This window comes from Urocitellus parryii, chromosome 2 (genome assembly GCF_045843805.1).
Source record: "Urocitellus parryii isolate mUroPar1 chromosome 2, mUroPar1.hap1, whole genome shotgun sequence".
Classification (NCBI taxonomy): Eukaryota; Metazoa; Chordata; class Mammalia; order Rodentia; family Sciuridae; genus Urocitellus; species Urocitellus parryii.
In genome coordinates, this window is record NC_135532.1 from 226,270,628 (window position 1) to 226,287,661 (window position 17,034).

General features: G+C 52.5%; 1 protein-coding gene across 11 annotated transcripts in view; it reads left to right on the top strand.

Moving 5' to 3' along the window:
• Positions 1 to 17,034, top strand: part of Pcnt (pericentrin) — a 111,372-nt gene that overhangs the window by 53,463 nt on the left and 40,875 nt on the right. For 6 of the 11 annotated variants that reach the window (XM_077795445.1, XM_077795439.1, XM_077795444.1 and 3 more), the window contains 12 exons: positions 4,408 to 4,559; positions 5,220 to 5,362; positions 5,632 to 5,864; positions 7,208 to 7,373; positions 8,036 to 8,248; positions 9,604 to 9,636; positions 11,737 to 11,969; positions 12,458 to 12,574; positions 12,673 to 12,702; positions 13,446 to 13,649; positions 14,900 to 15,070; positions 15,273 to 15,425. In XM_077795445.1, coding sequence (XP_077651571.1) covers positions 4,408 to 4,559; positions 5,220 to 5,362; positions 5,632 to 5,864; positions 7,208 to 7,373; positions 8,036 to 8,248; positions 9,604 to 9,636; positions 11,737 to 11,969; positions 12,458 to 12,574; positions 12,673 to 12,702; positions 13,446 to 13,649; positions 14,900 to 15,070; positions 15,273 to 15,425 — 1,848 coding nt within the window. The remainder of the gene's footprint in view (positions 1 to 4,407; positions 4,560 to 5,219; positions 5,363 to 5,631; positions 5,865 to 7,207; positions 7,374 to 8,035; positions 8,249 to 9,603; positions 9,637 to 11,736; positions 11,970 to 12,457; positions 12,575 to 12,672; positions 12,703 to 13,445; positions 13,650 to 14,899; positions 15,071 to 15,272; positions 15,426 to 17,034) is intronic. The other 5 variants (XM_077795442.1, XM_077795447.1, XM_077795446.1 and 2 more) reach the window with 3 other exon arrangements.

Genomic DNA, 17,034 nt, shown 5'->3' on the forward strand with positions numbered 1-17,034 from the left:
CTCAGAGGCCCCTCTTGTGTGGAAGCCAGTGGCCTTGTTCAGGGATATTGGTGGGGGCAAGGGGTCGCAGTACCAGTGAGGCTGGGGGGCGCAATTTCATCCGAGCCCCTGGACTCTCAGGAACGGAGGCCTTCCAGAGTACGTCTGAGACCTCTTCCTAAAGGAGCTGGCGTTGTTTCTTCCTCCTTCCCCACCCCTCTCCCTCTCCCTCCCACCCTCTCTCAAACTCTCCCCCTCTCCAGGGATTCAACCAAGGGTGCTTAACCACATCCTCAGCCCCTTTAAAAAACTTTTTACTTTGAGACAGGGTCTTGCTCAGTTGCTTAGGGCCTTGCTAAGTTGTTGAAGCTGGCTTTGAACTTGATCCTCCTACCTTAGCCTCCTGAGTTGCTGGGATTACAGGTGTGCACCACCACACCCAGCTGGGAGCAGGTATTTCTGCTATGACACATGTATACATCCCTGAAAAGCTACTTATTCTGTTAAAAAAAAATACAGCTCATGGGTAAGTGGGGTTAGAAGTTTTATTAGTCAAGATCAATGCAGTTTTATTACTCAGTTACCAACAAAAATAATTATAACAACAACAACAAAAAGAATTAGCTGGGCTGGGGTTGTGGCTCAGTGGTAGAGTGCTTGCCTACCACGTACAAGGCACTGGGTTTGATCCTAAGTACCACATAAAAATAAAATAAATGAAACAAAGGTATTGTGTCCAATTACAACTAAAAAACATTTTTTTTTTTGTAAGTAGTAGCCCAGTTAACCAGCTACCTAGGAGGCTGAGGCAGGCAGGAAGATCATAAGTTTGAGGCCAAGATCCTGTCTCAAAATTAAAACACACACACACACAACTATAAGGGGCTGGGATGTAGTTCAGTGGAGGAACACCCTGGGTCCAAAACCCCAGTACCAGAAATACACAGACAGCCAAAGTTAAATTCTAAATTTAGAAAGAAATTGTAAAGTTGACGCCATGGTCAACCCTTAACCAGTGGGCGCTGCGGGTGGGAGGGGATGGGCGGTGCCAGCACCTGGAGATGGTCAGGAGCCCTGTGGTGAGTGGCACAGGCAGGGGCACGCATCCTTGGTTCCCTGTTGGCACAGGCTGTGGTGTGCCAGGAAGCCTGTCTGCAGTTGCTCCTCAGGCAGACCAGACACGGAACATGTTGTTTGTCTTGCAAAATGATCCTGCAAGCCTTTAAAACACATAGTGAATGTCCTGGTGTCCTGGCGCTTGGGCTCTGCAGCCCACGGTGGCCGTCTCTGAGCTCAGGCCCTTTCCCTCTAGCAGAACTGCTGTGCTGACATCCTGCCACTCCTGTCTATTCTGCCAGCTGTGGTCTGCATACAAGGGGCGCAGACCGTGGCGTGTGTGAAGCTGCTCCGCTGTCCTTCCCCAGTGGCCCTGGTACCCATGCCATGCCCTGTGCCCCTTCTCTCCCAGTAGCCTCTCGTTCCTGTGTGACGTGCCCACTTCCCCTGCCCTCCCTGGTGGCCCCTTGCCCCACGCGATGCCCTGTGTGCTTTGGCGGTCCTGCTTTCTAGCTGGGCTTTACCTGCATGCCCCCTGGAGCTCCTCTAGGGGTGCATGTAGGTCTGGTGTTGGTGCTCTTTCTTGGGTCAGGTCATGCAGCTCTGTTGTGAGGTGGCTCCCAGCTTGTCTCCCCTAGCTGCCCGTACCTGCCCCTCACCTGTGGGGCCTGCTTGCCACTCCCGGCTCATGGCTGTGTGGTGGTGTGTGGGGGTCTGAATGTGTGCCCCCTTGTGTGCTAATAGGGTTGTGCACCTGTCAACGTGTTTATGCCTGTTGTGTTTCATTTCTGTGAAACACTGGCTTGTGTCTTTTTTTTTTTTTTTTGGTCTGTTTTTTGCAGACTTATGGCAGTTCTTCATAGAGTCTGGATTTTTTCTGATGTGTTTTTTTCTTCTTGGACGTTTTATGAGTGTGGTTTGATTGATGGATTTGGTTCCATTCCTTTCCCTCTATCCTTGCTTGGGTGCCTTCCCCTGCTTCCCACAGTCATTCTCCAAGCTCAACTCACAATCAGTCATGGCCAGTTCGTCCCTGCGTGGAGGGCGTGAGGAGGGCTGGCGCTGCCCTGTTAGGTGAGTCCCTGGGGTTTTGAGCCCCTCACTCCGGTGTCCAGTCAGGGCTTGGAGATGCACTGGAAGTGGGCCTTCTGCTGCCAAGAGGGGTTTCAGAACAGCCTGTCGTTGCTGACTCAGCCCTGGGTTCCTTTTGCAGACTTGGCTCTTGGTGCTGGGTTTGCATGCAGGTTCTGGAGCTGGCACTGCGGTTGCTCACACAGGCTGGTGGCGCTGGTGTGGAGTGGCACTGGCCTTTCCCTGGTGAGGAGTTCATGTCCTCTGGGGCAGTGTCTGTGCAGGTGTCTTTCTGGGTTAAAGAAGGCTCCTGTTCTTGGTTTGTGATGGATTTTTTTTTCTTAAAACTGTGAGTAGGTATTAAATTTATTTGCTTGTGCATTTAGCACTGCATTTCTTCATTCAGTCTGGGCATGTGTGAGCTACAATAATTGGTCCTAACATGGTGTAGAAACCAACCTGAGTCTTTGTGATGAGCTGAGCTGCAGCATGATTTTCATGGACCCCGCTGGATTCTATTTTCTAGTATTCTTTTTAAAAAAAAAAAATTAAAAACCCCTTTATTTATTTATTTTTTTAGGTGTTGATAGACCTTTATTTAGTTATTTATATGTGGTGCCGAGAATCGAACTAGTGCCTCACATATGCCAGACAAGTGCACTGCCGCTGAGCCACAATCCCAGTCCCTTCTAGTATTCTTTTTTTATGCTTTTGCACCTGTCGCTTTTATTCTGCTTGACCTATAGTTCCCTTTTCTTTTATGGTACACATTCATAAAATGAGTGACAAGTATTCTCCACCCCTCTCTTTTTTCTGGAAGGATTTGGGCAAAATTAGAATGGCTTGAAATAAGTATTTTCTTAAAATCCATCTGAAAGTTAATCTCTTGGGAAGACTTTAAAGTACTCATTTCCTGTCTGCATATTAGTAGGGTTATTTTTATTTTCTGTCTTTTAACGTGGCTGTGTTGAGATGCTCACCTGCACTGCTTTTTTTGGTCAATGAACTCGAAGACTGTTACCCCCACCTGCGGCAGGATGGGATCAGCAAGTGGACATTAGCTCTTTGTGTGGCCACTGGTAGGACTGACCTTGCCTAGGAGCTCCCTGGCCTATAGCTAGCTGTCCACCGTCTACCATCCACTGTCACACACCAGTGGCTGGGCCTATAGACCTGTCTTGAACCACCTGGGACACAGTTCCCTGTGCTGATAGCATTTGGATACATTGCTCATCTTCTGTCATTGGTCATTGTTTGACACCTTGAAACTTGAAATTCCCTGTTTGATTTTCCCAGACGCCTGTGTCTTTGTCTTGGTTTCTTCAGTGGTTTTCTAGAAGTTTTATTTTTTTTGTTTCTCCTCCACTGCACTGTGTATCCCTGCAATGAGGAACGCTGGCCTGTTTTCAGTTTCTGATGTTATTGTGGGCCTCCTCTGACCTCCCTGCCCAGGCTCGGTGACCCCACGGCTGCTCACCCTCAGGGTGGAAATGTGGTGCCAGTTGTGAGCTGTCATGGTGCATGACTTCTCTCCTGGTGGCCACTTGCTTTTGGCTCTTCCCCTCTGTTCCTGAGCTGGAACCTGCTGGCCCGACACTGTCCTGTACCTGCCCTGTGGGTGGATGGCCACCTGGGTTGTCCACAGCGAAAGCATGTGCATGGCTCTGGCCTGGCATCTCTGCCCCGGGCAAGGCAGCGCTCTGTGGCACTTTCCTCTCCTGTGTGGCCGGTGCCGGTGTGTACCTCAGTGGGTTAGTCCCGGGAAGTTGGCACAAGGCGGAGACCCGTGGATTGAGGGCTCCAGCTGGTGTGTTTATCTTGTCATCTTTTCTAAGTGACACAGAAAAGTGGCTGAGTTCTCTGGCCAGTGCTTGGGGCAGCCCCAGGGAGTCCGAGAGAGCTGGTGCCAACCCACCCCTCCTGGCCCCTTCTGCTGAGGTTTTGAGGTTTGTTGTTTGCTTTAAACAGGTATAGGAAGAATTTTTGCCTGCTTGGCAACTAATTTTTTATTGTGAATAACCAGATGCAGGGATTTTGAGTTGTATTTGTGAGGTGAATTTGACAGATCTGTCCCTTCCTTCCCCTGGTGGCAGTGCAGATTGGGGTTATTCATGTATTCTTTTTTTGTAATTGGTGGATAATGGAAGGAAGGAATCCGTGTCAGTAATTTTCCTCTCTAGTCACCCTCATTCACCTTTAGCGTTTTTTTCACATGCAGCCTAGGAAGTGAGGATGGGACTTTCTTGCAGACGCTGTTCTGACTAAATCGTCTCACTGAGGTTTGGCCACTTCTCCCTGCAGCTGAAAGGCCAAGTCCTGTCCTTAACCCAGGAGGTGGCGGAGTGCCGGGCTGAGCTTGAGAGGCTACAGCAGCGCCGTGAGAGGGAGAACCAAGAGGGTGCCACCCTTGTCTCCATGCTCAGGGCGGATGTGGACCTGTCTCAGAGCGAAAGGTCAGCATGTCCCTCACCCCACCTCCTGTTGAGTTGCCTGGCCATGTGGCTGCCTCCCTAGACCCACTGTGCTCCTGTGGGCTGCTGTGCAGGTGAGGTCTGGTGGGCGAAAACCCTGGCCACACCCTCCTTCACACACTAAGAGTACTTGGGCGCATGCAGATGCCTGCATACCTGCCACCTTGCTTTGTCATATCTTCATATTTTATATTACAAAAAACCATGAAGCCTGGCACAGTGGTGCACACCTGTCATCCCAGTGGCTCGGGAAGCTGAGGCAGGAGGATCACAAATTCAAAGCCAGTCTCAGCAACTTAGCAAGGCCCTAAGCAACTTAGTAAGACCCTGTCTCTAAATAGAAAACAAAAGGGCCTGGAGATGTGGCTCAGTGGGTAAGCACCCCTGGGTTCAATCCCTGGTACCAAAAAAACAAAACAAAAACCCATGAAGACTCATGATCTCACTTCCTCCCACCCAGAATCAGTTCCCTGCCCTGACAGCAGGCAAGTCTTCCACATGTCCTCTCCGAGTGCATAGGCTGTGTGCCAGCTGTCCTCTGTGTGCCAAGGCACATGCCCACTGGACACTGGCTGGCCTGTAGGCTGGCTAGTGGCCTCTTCAGGCTGGGTGCAACTCTGCTTGACTGTGCTCTGCCCTCAGGGGAGCGCTCCGTGATGCCCTGAGGAGGCTGCTGGGTGTATTTGGAGAGACGCTGAAGGCCGCAGTTGCCCTGAAGAGCCGGATTGATGAGCGCCTGGGTCTCTTCCTGGACCATGCAGAGGCAGGCCAAGCCCCATCAGCAGGTGCCAGCACTGGGTGGCTCACCTAGGGGTCTGGGGCCTTGGGGGAGGAGCTGCTATGCCAGGATGCTCTTATTCCTTGCCAGTGTCCCCTCTTAGAGAGGCGAGGTGGGACAGGCCAGGGCAGAGCTGCTTGCTTCCTGTGGCGGTCGCTGTTTCACTTAGGAGCTGGGTCCACGTTCTCTGTGCGCACGCGCTGGTTCTGGGGGCTGTGGCTGGATGGTTTGTTCACTGGGTGGTGTGTATAGTGTTTGAGTTTGCTCATCTTGTAGCTCCGCCCCTGGAGGAGATGTGGTCAGATGCAGCCCTGCTAGAGTTGGACAGAGCTTTGCCTGAGGGTGCAGAGATGTCTTCGGTGGCTGAGATCAGCAGTCATGTGTGCGAGAGCTTTTTCATGAGCCCTGAAAGTACGCTGGAATGCGAGCAGCCAATCAGAAGAGTCTACCAGAGCCTTGGCATGGCCGTGGACGGCCTTTTGGAGATGGCGCTGGACTCCTCCAGACAGGTGAGGCCCGAGGCACACCTGAGGCTGGCAGGTAAGAGAGTGGCTGAATAGGGCGTGCGGTGATGTAGCTCGGGGACAGCACGTGCTCTTCCAGCACTATTGACACGGGATTTCTAATGGCCGACGCTGCTGCCTGTGAAGGTGGATCCGATGTCCAGGACGCTTTCCTTGTCCCCTTTCCACTGGGCGTTGGGTCAGACACTCCCTGAGCCTGGGCCTGTGGGCCTGGCCTTGGTGCTGGTTACCTTTGCTGATCCCAGCAGCGTGCAGTCGTGTGCTCGTGTCTGGAGGAGGCAGGCCTGCTGTGAGGACATGTGGAACCTCAGGTGCTTAGTTGAGATCAGAAACCTGCTGCTCTGACTTGATGTGCTGCTGTTGTGATCCCACTGAATGTGCACTGAGATACCAGGAGGAAGAGGCTTTGTCCCCCCTGAGACTTTTCAGAAGAGGCTTCATCCGGGTTGGGTTCACTGGGCAGTTGGGCATGTCCATGTGTGGCATGGCTGTGGGGGCCTTTTCTTTACCTTCTTCTCCCGGGCACCTGCTGTCCTCCAGGAGCTGGGCACACGTGGCTAGTCTCTGACAAGTAGATCCTTCTGCTGTCCCACGTGTGACCGGGTCAAAAGAGAGCCCGCTTGCTCCAGGGTGAGCCGTGGTCTTCATTAGGAGCCCGCCCAGCAGAGAATATGCTTTTTCAGGGTGGGAACATGGGGGGTTGCCAAGAGAGAGTGGGGGAACTCTTTCTCGGGGTCCTCAGCGGAACTTCAGAGTAGCCATGTGTCGCCTGGGCAGGAATGGGGGACAGGAGGCTGGGAGCAGGGTTGGGCCAGATGGGGCCTCCTGCTGGGCACCATGTGCTTGTGGGTGAGTGGGGCTTGGCTGCAGGAAGGGGAGGAAGTGACGACAGCAGAGCGGGTGCTGGATGTCGGAGACGTCGCCACCCCTGGGCCATTTTCAAGGAAGAACCAAAAGATCTGCTTAGAGGCCAGTGGATATCCGTAGGCCCAGAAGCAGCTAGAGCTGTGTTAACTGATGGGGAGACTGAGGGCTGTCTGTAGGTGGCAGCTGGCCTTAGGCATCCTGAGTTCAGAGATCCACTGGGCCCCTCAGCCTACAGATGGCCCAGAAGCCCTAGACTGGACACACGTGCTGGGGAGACATCAGCCATGTGGGATACCACCCTGGTGACATGGCCCTGGGTGTCAGGAGGCGCAGGGATGCACCTGGTGCCTTGTCCTGCACTGGCCCTGCCGGAGGCCTGGGATGGAAGCAGATTCCTGCTGGTGTGGATATGAGCTTTGGTTGTTTCTGATATGCAGCTCTGAACCTCAAATATGTTTCAGCAGCTGGAGGAAGCTCGTCAGATTCATTCTCGCTTTGAGAAGGAATTCAACCATAAGAACGAGGAGACGGCACAGGTCCTGCAGAAGCACCAGGAGCTGTTGGAGTGCCTGAAGGAGCAGCGGGCGGCCAGGGCCGAGCTGGCACTGGAGTTGCACAGGGCTGAGGGTGAGTGTGGCTGCTGGGTCCCTGGCCTGGGTGTGGCCCTGTCACAGAGGTAGGCACAGCTTTGCTGTAGAAGTCGCTAGGGAGATTTTTTTTTTTTTTTTTTTTAACAACTGGGGACTGAACTCAGAGCCTATATCCCCAACCTCTGAGCCATATACCTCTGAGCCATATCCCTGATCCTCAGCCTTTCCAGTAGCCGGGTTTATAGGTGTGTGCCACTGCGTTTGGCCAGGAGTAGCATTTTAAAGAGCAACGTGTATAACTCAAGTAAATCCGCTTTGGAGCACCAGTGGGTGTTTCTTGAGGAGACAGGGGCGTGTGGCCCCAACGCAGTGGTTTGGGCACCCATGATGCTGGCGGGGCTCTTTGAAGACTGAGGGCCTTTGGAGCTGTGGCTTGGCACTTGGTGCTGAGCTCTCCTACTCTGCGCTGCACACTCCTGGCAGTACCATGCTCTGCCGCGGCCCTCCTCTCCCAGCTGCCCCTCTGCTGGGTGGGGTGCCGACAGGCATGCTTCTCAGGTCTAGCTGTACATGGAGGCCTCTCCTCCTTCTGGGGTGGGCCTCTGCCTGCTTCCCAGCTCACATGCCGTGTCCTGGGTGGGCGCCTTGGTGCATGTGCCCCTGCCCCGAGCACACTTGCCTCAGTTGGTCTCTCCTCAGGCCTCCTGGAAGGGTTCAAAGTGGAGAAAGCAGATCTGCAGGAGGCACTGGGCCGTAAGGAGGAGTCGGAGCAGCAGCTGGTCCTGGAGCTGGAGAGCCTGGGGCGGCAGCTGGACCAGGCCGCCCAGGAGAAGGCAGCCCTGCAGGAGGAGCGCTCCATCTTGTGGAGCCAGAGGGAAGCTTGGGCTGCTGAGGCGGAAACAAGAGAAGCAGGTAGGGATATGGGTTTGGAAGCTGAGCCCAGATTCCAGGAAGTGTGGCACTTCTGGAGATGAGACCTGGAGCGTGGGGGCTCTTCTGAGGAGTCCAGGAGTACAGCTCAGCAGGCACTGGCAGCGGAAGGGTAGCAGGGTGGTGGGAGCACCCACTCAGGCTGAAGGTCCCGAGGCAGTGAACTCCCGGCTGGTGCTGTGCCCCTGGGAGGTGAGGATGTCTCTGGGCAGCAGGTTGAAGCTCCTGAAAGGTGAGCTACTCACAGTCACACCAACCCCGACTTGGGAAGTGTTGTTTTGACAGGAGTGACTTTTAGACGTTTTAGCCTTAAAAAATTAAAATGAAAATAGTCAGAACATGAGAAGCTCAAGAGGTGTGTTTGTGGAACAGTGCGGCTTCTTCAGAGCCAGCTCCTTGCTGACACCCGGGCTTTCCCAGGATATGAGGGGCTCGCCCTGTGGGCCCCCTTGACCTGTTCTCTCACTGTCCCACGTGCTCAGGGTCTGTCTGTCTCACAAATGTCCACATCTGTCCATGTGGCCACCTTGGCGGGGCCCCTCTGCTGTTCTATTGCCTGTTGGAGTGACCTTGCTGGGGGGGTGTCCTTGAAACCTGTACCTGGTGTGAGACCCTTATTTGTTACATGCACTATCCAACCCATTTTCTATGAATTTTCATTTAAATTTCTTTTTCTTTTTTAAAGAACCACTAGCTTATTGGGTGCATTGGTGCATACCTATAATCCCAGAGATTTGGGAGGCCAAGGCAGGAGGGTTGCAAGTTTGAGGCCAGCACAGACCAGCTTTTGGCTTTGTCATTCCATTTTGTTCTCTGTCCTGTTTCCCTGGGCTTGCCCTTAGCTTTGCTGTTTCTCCTCCTTGAGTTCCGGAGGACCTGGGGATTCTCCTTGCCTCTCCCATGGTGTCTGCCCACATCTGTTATCCTTTGGCTTTTGAGTTCCCTCGGGGCCCTCAGCCCAGAGTGTTGTGCGGGAGTCCCTTTGTCCATGCAGTGTGAGGCTCACGGTCCTCACTGGTCATTGCTCAACATCTCCTGCTTATTGGCTCTTGTTCTCCCTCTGATACTTTGCCCATTTCCACTTCTTACTATGAACTTCTGGAGTTAAACTGATTTCCCCCCTTTGTATATGTTACTTCGACTCTATTTCAGCTGTTCTTTGTTCTTTTGTCTTAAATGCGTCTCTTACTGATCTGTGCTCCTCACTCAGCCCCGACCCCCAGGGCTGCAGGAGGGCAGTGTGGTGTCCTGGATGATCTGCTGGCCTGCCTGTTTCTCCTGCCCTTCAGGCAGGTTTTCTGCCCCACCTCTGTGATGCTCTGCATCTCCCTTTGCAGGCACTGCGGTCATTGCAGCGCCCGAGAACCCAGGTTTGTAAAAACAAGCATGATCGCTGCGTGCTGTACCTACGTTTGCATCAAATTTGGTGGATTATTTACTACAGAGGGAGAGTATCTTGGAGCTTTTGTGGCAGACTATTAAATCAAATGACACGTGATCTTCAGCACTTACTCACGGCAGCTGCCGGTCGTTCTGTTGAAAGTTCCTGCCCAGTGCAGGCACTCCTCGAAGCTGCTGCAGCCACTAAGCTACGCTGTGCTGATGTGTGTGCTGGGCTCCGGGGCAGGTACGGTTTTGGTGGGTGGGTCCTGCTCCCAGCCTCCTGGGAGATCCCCAGCAGAGGGGCTGGGCCTGTGTCCCTTCCTCCAGCACTGGCCCTGAAGGTGCTCGTGTTGGGGCTGGTCGGGCCCAGGCCTGGTGGATGACATGGTCACAATAGCATGTCTAAGGTACTGTAATTGCTTACTTACCAGCATGAGACTTTGAGAATGTTACCTTGGTGGTGATGATAGTGTGTCGTTAAAGATTGACAGCTTTCAAAACTGGTGAAATGTCAGTAAGAGTGCTTGTTATGCTTGCTCTTTCAGTTTTGGGGAGGAAGTCGGGGTCCACCACCAGCAAGTCCCCTTTTGTTTTTCTTCAGGTATTGGAGATTGAGCTGCCCCTACCCCCACCTCAGGGGCTGGGTGCTCTCTTGCCACTAAGCTACATCCCCAGTCCTTTCTATGAAATTTTTAGCAGTATCTCACTAAGTTGCTGAGGCTGGCCTGGAATTTTCCATCCTCCTGCCTTAGCCTTCTGAGTGATTGGGATTATAGGTATGCCCACTGTGCCTTGAAGCCAGCCCCCTTTTCAAGATGTTTGTTTTTGTTTTATTTTTTTAAGTTTAGCCATTTGTTTGTTTGTTTGTTTGTTTGTTTATTTTTAATGTACTGCAGAGGATTGAACCCAGTGCCTCACCCATGCTAGGCAAGTGCTCTACCACTGAGCCACAATCCCAGGCCCTCGAGATGTTTATTAATCTCTGGTTTCAATCTGTGGGTGTAGGCTTTGTACCCAGTGTTCTAGTCTGTTTTACGTTGCTATCACTAAGCACTTGGGGCTGTGTAATTTGTAACTAATAGAAACTGGTCTCTCACAGATCTGAAGGCTGGGGAATCCGAGGAAAAGGTGTTGGCAGGCCTGGAAAGCCATTGCCTTCTCCTGTGAGAAGAGGCAGAAAGTGGAAGGCTAAGAGAAGGTCAAGGCAGAAAGTGGAAGGCTAAGAGAAGGTCCCCTGAAAGCCCTTCCGTGGAGGCACTGAGTCCGCCTGTGGGGTTGGAACCCTTGAGGCCCGCCCCTCTTAGAGGCCTCCCCCAAACTGTCGTGTTGGCAGTTACATTTCACCCTGAGTTTTGAAGAGGGCAGACGTTCAAGCCGTGGCTTTTGATTTATCAGTTGCTTGATGGCTTTCCTCTAAGACAAGTCACAGCCCTGGCACTGCTGTGGGCAGGTCTCTGGCACCTCTGGTGGCCCATCCAGGTGGTTTCCAGCGGTGCTGCCTCTGGGCAGGCACCAAGTTGCACCTGTGGGCCAGGCTCCAGCTCATGCTCTGTTTTCCACCTTGGAGAACTGAAAGTACAGACAGGATTCCCAGGAAGTTGGCCCCTACCTCCCTGAGGCACCAGGGTGTGTTCTCAGGCTTTTAAAGCTTTTTATTTTAGCCAGTTTTCATTGAAGACATGTAATTTTTACTTACAGAGGTGGTTTATCTCTGTTTTAGAGGGTGTCTTGCCAAGTCATGGGTATGTTAGGGTGAGAGCTCAGAGTGCGATGGGCTGTGCTGTCCTTGGGGTGACGTTCATTCTCACCGTGGCTTCTGCCTCGGCAGTGTCACATCCCTATGGGAGAGAAAGATTTCAGGAAGGGGACGAGGCCCACCCACCTCCACGGGCGTCGGGTTTGGGAGATTCACAGGCTCATGCTGTGGCCCTACCCCTGGCCACTGCTCCTTCCTGGGCAGCCGTGAACAGCCGTGTCAAGGCCTGCCACATGTTGTCATCAGCAGGAGGCGCCTGCTGCCTGGGCCTTGCTCTGCACAGTCTGTGCCCTCAGGGGGCTCCTTGGTGTCTCTTTTTTGGCTTCTTTAGCACTGAAGAAAGAAGTGGAATCTCTAACCAGGGAGCAGGTGGAGGCCAGGGAGCAGGCAGAGAAGGACCGCGCAGCCTTGCTCTCCCAGGTCCGGCTGTTAGAGTTGGAGCTGGAGGAGCAGCTCTCGCAGCACCGTGGCTGTGCCCGGCAGGCCGAGGAGGAGGCTATGGCCCTGAAGCAGCAGCTGGCTGCCCTGGACAAGCAGCTGCGTAGCCAGCGGCAGTTCATGGACGTAAGCAGCCTGGGCAGTGAACCATATTCCCCTAGCTAGGTCCTCACAGCAAGTGGCTTCTGCCACAGGACCCTGTAGGTTGGCATCCAGTGCTCCCCCGTGAAGGCAGATGGCTGTGTGGCCGACTCCATGGGCTCTTGGGTCCTGTCAGTGTTTTGTGATGATGATTCTGAGGGAAGAGCCTGCCATCTCAGGAGGTATCTGTATACCTTGCCTTCCCCTGCAGGGAGCCCAGGGCCATCTCTGGACCCTGGCTGCCTGCTCCTGACTGGCTTCCATCTGCCCCTTACAATGGTGTCAAGTGTTTCAAAGGCCACCTTCACATTTCAGCTAGAGGGGTGCTCCTCTTCACCTTACTCCTTTTACAAAAGGACCAGGATGAGAGGGGCTGTGCCCAGGAGTACCCCATATTACTGGGTGGGTGGGCGTGTGCAGCAGGGCAGCCATCCTCGCCCAGCTGCCAAGGTCTCCTGGGGTGGTCCTTGCAGGAGCAGGCTGCTGAGCGTGAGCATGAGCGTGAAGAGTTCCAGCAGGAAATCCAGAGGCTGGAGGGGCAGCTCCGCCAGGTGGCCAGGCTGCGGCCCCTGGGCCCCTTTGACAGTCAGGTGGGTAAGCTGCCGTTTGCCCTGCCTTCTGGGGAGCCCATCTCTAGAGTGTTTCTAAGCTTTGTCTCTCTTTACATTTTTGCCCTCCATGTGCTCAGGGACGTCAGTGTGCACAGCTGGATGAGGAGGTAGGATGGCAGCGCCGCCTGTGCCCCGTCCCTTCTACACAGCTGATGCCCCCTGCTGGCTGCGGCTCCCTCACCTGTGTGGCCAGCAGGGGCCACATGCACCGCCCTGTGTCTTGGTGCTTTCTTGGCTTTTGCTCAGGTCTGTGACTATCTGCACCCTCCTGTCTGAGCTGGCTCTAGGTGATTTCCTGATTCTTCTTTAAAATTCAACTTACTTTGAGGAGATGGTGGGTTCTGTGTGGTGGTAAGAAGTAAGGCTCAGAGAGAACCCTGTTCCATGGTGGCATCCTGCAGAACCCGACAGGGCTGCGGTGGAACAGCCATGTGCCCTGCAGTACCCTGTGCCCCTGGCAGCACGGACCCGCCCTGTCTCTGGAGCATTCTGTAGTGGAGTCTTGGATGCTGCCACTGGGGACTGGCTTTCCCCCCTTGTTCTCTGGAGGGCCACCCAAGTGGTTGCATCCTCAAGGGGTCTTTTTGTTGCCGAATAGTAATCTATTCCTTTCTGTCAAAGAAAGTTTTAGTTTACTAACTTGTCTTGTCTTACATTATTGCTTTTATGGATCTTCTTGTTAGGAGAGGATGCCCTTCCTGAAACACCTGTGTCTCATTCTTGTGTGGGTTTCATTGTGCAACTGAGGTCTGGAGAAACTTCTGTCACTTGTGTTGTGGGCTTTCTTTGTTTGGAAGAGAGGTTGTTGTTCAGCAGTCTGTTTTATTTCTCATGCTTTTTTGTGTTTTAGATTGAACTATTGCAAGAAAAGTTGAGAGAAAAATCGGATGGATTTAATGAGTTGGTTATAAAGAAAGAGTTGGCAGATAGGCAAGTGTTAATCCAGGAAGAAGAAATTAAACATCTGGAGGAGACAAACGCCAACACCAAAAGACAGGTGGCCCAGCTCCAGGAAGAACTGGAAAAACAGAAAAAGATGGTGAAAAAACTACAAGTAAAGCAACTGCATCCTAGGAGTGCAGTGGATGGCTGGGGTGTACAAGGGGCAGCACCTGACTCCCACTCTGTCCAATACTCCACCTGCCAGGGGCCAGTGCACCACGAGTCCTCAGTGGCCCGCTTAGTGGTTCACGTCTTGCTCACTTCCTGCCGACTTAGTCGCTCACTTAGTTGCTGATTTAGTTGCTCGCTTAGTTGCTCATACCTTGCTGACTTAGTTGGTCACTTCTTGCTGTCCTAGTTGCTCACTTAATTGCTTAGTCATTGCTGACTTAGTTGCTCATCTCTTGCTGGCTTAGTTGCTCACTAATTGGTTAGTCATTGCTGACTTAGTTGCTCACCTCTTGCCCACTTTATTGCGGCCTGAGCTTCTAACTGCCCAGGAAGTGGCGCTGTTTCCTTTGACCATTTGGTTGGTGGAAATTGAACTTCTGACTTTTAGTTCATATCACTGGAAGTTAAAACGTCCCTTAAAAAATGAGGCCCAAAGAACAGCCTAACTTGAGAGTCAGACTGAATTTTGTTCAAGGGTGACTCAGTTTTCATCAGCCTTGCCTGGTTCTTGTGAGTGCTGGTGGGAGGGACTGAGCCCCCAAGGACAGGGTGCCCTGGTTTCACCACCCTGGGAAGGACACCTCAGCACCTTTGTTTCCTGGTGGTCCTGCTTAGCCTTGCCCCACAGGAGATCCTTCCCTGATCCAGCACTTCCTATATGTCCCTGCCGGGTCCCTCAGGCTGCTTTGTCCCTTTGTTCATTCACTCAGCAGACTTTCACTGAGCTCGTTAGTGCTGGGAGTGAAGAAATGGCTTCCCCCACCCCAGGTCCAACCACCTGTACAACTTGGTATGCTAGTTTCTTGCCCACCTGTGTGTGCTGTTTCCCCCACTTAAAATGTGTTGAAGGTGCTGTGAGCCATACCCTTCCTCTTGCCAGTTTTTTTTCTAGTGTTTTGGAATTGGAGATAGCCTAGTGACTGTTTTTGTGCCTTGTCAAGTGATCACCAAGGTCTCTCCCAGTGGGATCATGGTGCTCCTGTGGCTCTCTCCAGCGTTGGGGGGTCTCAGCAGGAGCTCAGATGGGTTCTGTTTAGTGTCTGTGGTCTGGAGCCCCTGGGCACAGGTGAGTGCAGGGCCCCCATTGCTTTAGGATATCTCAGGATGTTCTATGTAATAGAGGCAGCAGAGTGAGGTCCCTGATTCCATAAGTGTCTGCCTAAAATAAATTTCCATCTCTTTCTTAAATAGGAAGAAGAGGCAGTAAAGGAACAGCAGAGGAGTGACGTGATACTGGTGCCGCTGCCGCAGTCTAGGACCCCCGAGGGCAGGTGTCCCATGCCTCCAAGGGGCAGCCCCCGGGAAGGCCCGGAGGTCCTGTCAGAGGCGCTGCAGAGGGCCCTGCTTCAGCACGAGAGCCAGGCAAGTGTGGTGCAGGCAGCAGCAGTGCCCATATTTGGCTTTGTCAAAAGATATGTGTCCAATGTGTGCTATCTCCTTTGTAATTCTGTCACTTTTATGTGATAAATTTTTATATTTCTAAAATTTTCAGAGCTATTTTGATTAATTATTAAGTCAGCTAGAAAATTAGATGATTTTTAATACTTTTTGGTTTTAATGCAAGGTTTTGGACTTAAAAGAACAACTAGAAAAGATGAAAGATGACCTAGTGAGTAAAAATGAAGAAATACTACATCTGAAGTTAAAACTAGATGTGCAGAGCGACCCTGTGGCCACCAGCACCCGGGGGCTTGACGAGGAGAGTGCCGGTATCAAGGTAGGCCACAGGGGCCTGCGGGAGGCCTGAGCTGGTGCTGCCCGAGCAGGACACCGCCCCACTCCAGCCTTCCCTCCAACACAGACGGGCGCCTGAGCGGGCAGACGGCTCTGGCTCCATGTGGCCCGGCGCGCGTGGCCGCAGCTGTCTCTGAGCCAGGGCAGAGGGCCGGCAGCCCTCCAGCCCTGTGTCCTGATTCTCCAGAGGGTCTTGTTGGGGTCGAGTTGCAGCAGGGCTTCGTCCCTGTGGTGGCTGGGAAGGAAACCCACCCTCAGTTAGGCCTTAGCACAGACCCTTCCCACTTCTTCATGGGAAGAGCTTGTTGGTACATCGGCCCAGTGGAGAGGGACGCAGCCTCCATGATGGGATTGGTGTGGGAGGGAACCTTTTGCAATCTCAGGGGTGACTCTGACGTACCTTGTTTGGGGTTGTCCCGTGGTACCAGCAACACTGTTTCACCATGAGCTGCTGGTGTGGGAGAAATGCGGGCCTGCCTGGCCCCCTCAGTCGCCTCTCCACAGTGACGTGCTGTGAGTTGAAGGTGTTTGCTGAGCCGCCCTCCCAGGGAGCCTCTCCCCTGGCAGAGCAGGGAAAAGGCCTCCCCTGTTCTTTGAGACCCTTTGAAGTGTGTGGCCTGGGAAGCGCAGGGATGGAATCCGGAAAGCCAAACACGCGCCATTTCAACAGACAGAGTGAGCAGAACAGTTTCTAGTGGGATTTCCGATTGTCAAAATTTAAACTACAGGCCTGCTTAGTTAGGATGGTCTGTTGTGCCTGTGAGGTCAGGGTTCAGGAGCAGGTCTCTCTGTCGGCTTTGTTACGGAGGTGATGCTCCCAGCAAGGCGGGTCCTATGCTGGGCTTGCAGCCCCTGGCTCCTGCATTTGTGAGACTTTGTTTTGCTAACTTTGGAGAATGGTATAGTGATGGCTAGGGCATTAAGGTAAAGAGTTTTGTGGGCAGTTTTTTATTAAAACTGTATTTGTTGGCAAAATTTGAAAACATCCTCTTGCATTACCTTGAGGAATGTCTTTAAAGCATTAATTAATTAATTAATACTTTTTTATATTGGGGATTGCACCCAGGGGCACAACTACCACCGAGTTACCTCCCCAGCCCTTTCAATTTTTTATTTTAAGAAAGAGTTTTATCACCAAACTGGTGATCCCCCTGCAGTGACCACAAGTGACCACTGTCACTTCAAATATTTCCCCTATGATAACCCTTTGTGGTCGCCACACACTGTTCCCGGCCCTTGACAATGTTGCTACCACTTACTTGTCCTTGATCCAAGATGTGGCGGCTCTTATTATGCTGCAGTTTTTTTTTTTTTTTTTTTTTTTTGTTGTTGTTGTTTTGTTTTTTGTTTTTTTTTTGTGGTGCTGGGGATTGAACCCAGGGCCTTGTGCATGCAAGGCCAGCACTCTGCCAACTGAGTCATATCCCCAGCCTCTTATACTGCAGTTTTGATTTTTCCAAAATTTGGAGTCTGCTCCCTTGGCATGATATGTTTGAGTCTTAAGCCTGTTGCTCTATGCACCATTGGAACCTCCGGAGTGTCCTGGGGAACAGGGATTCCCCTGCTGCTGAGCCCCGCCCTGTGGATCAGGA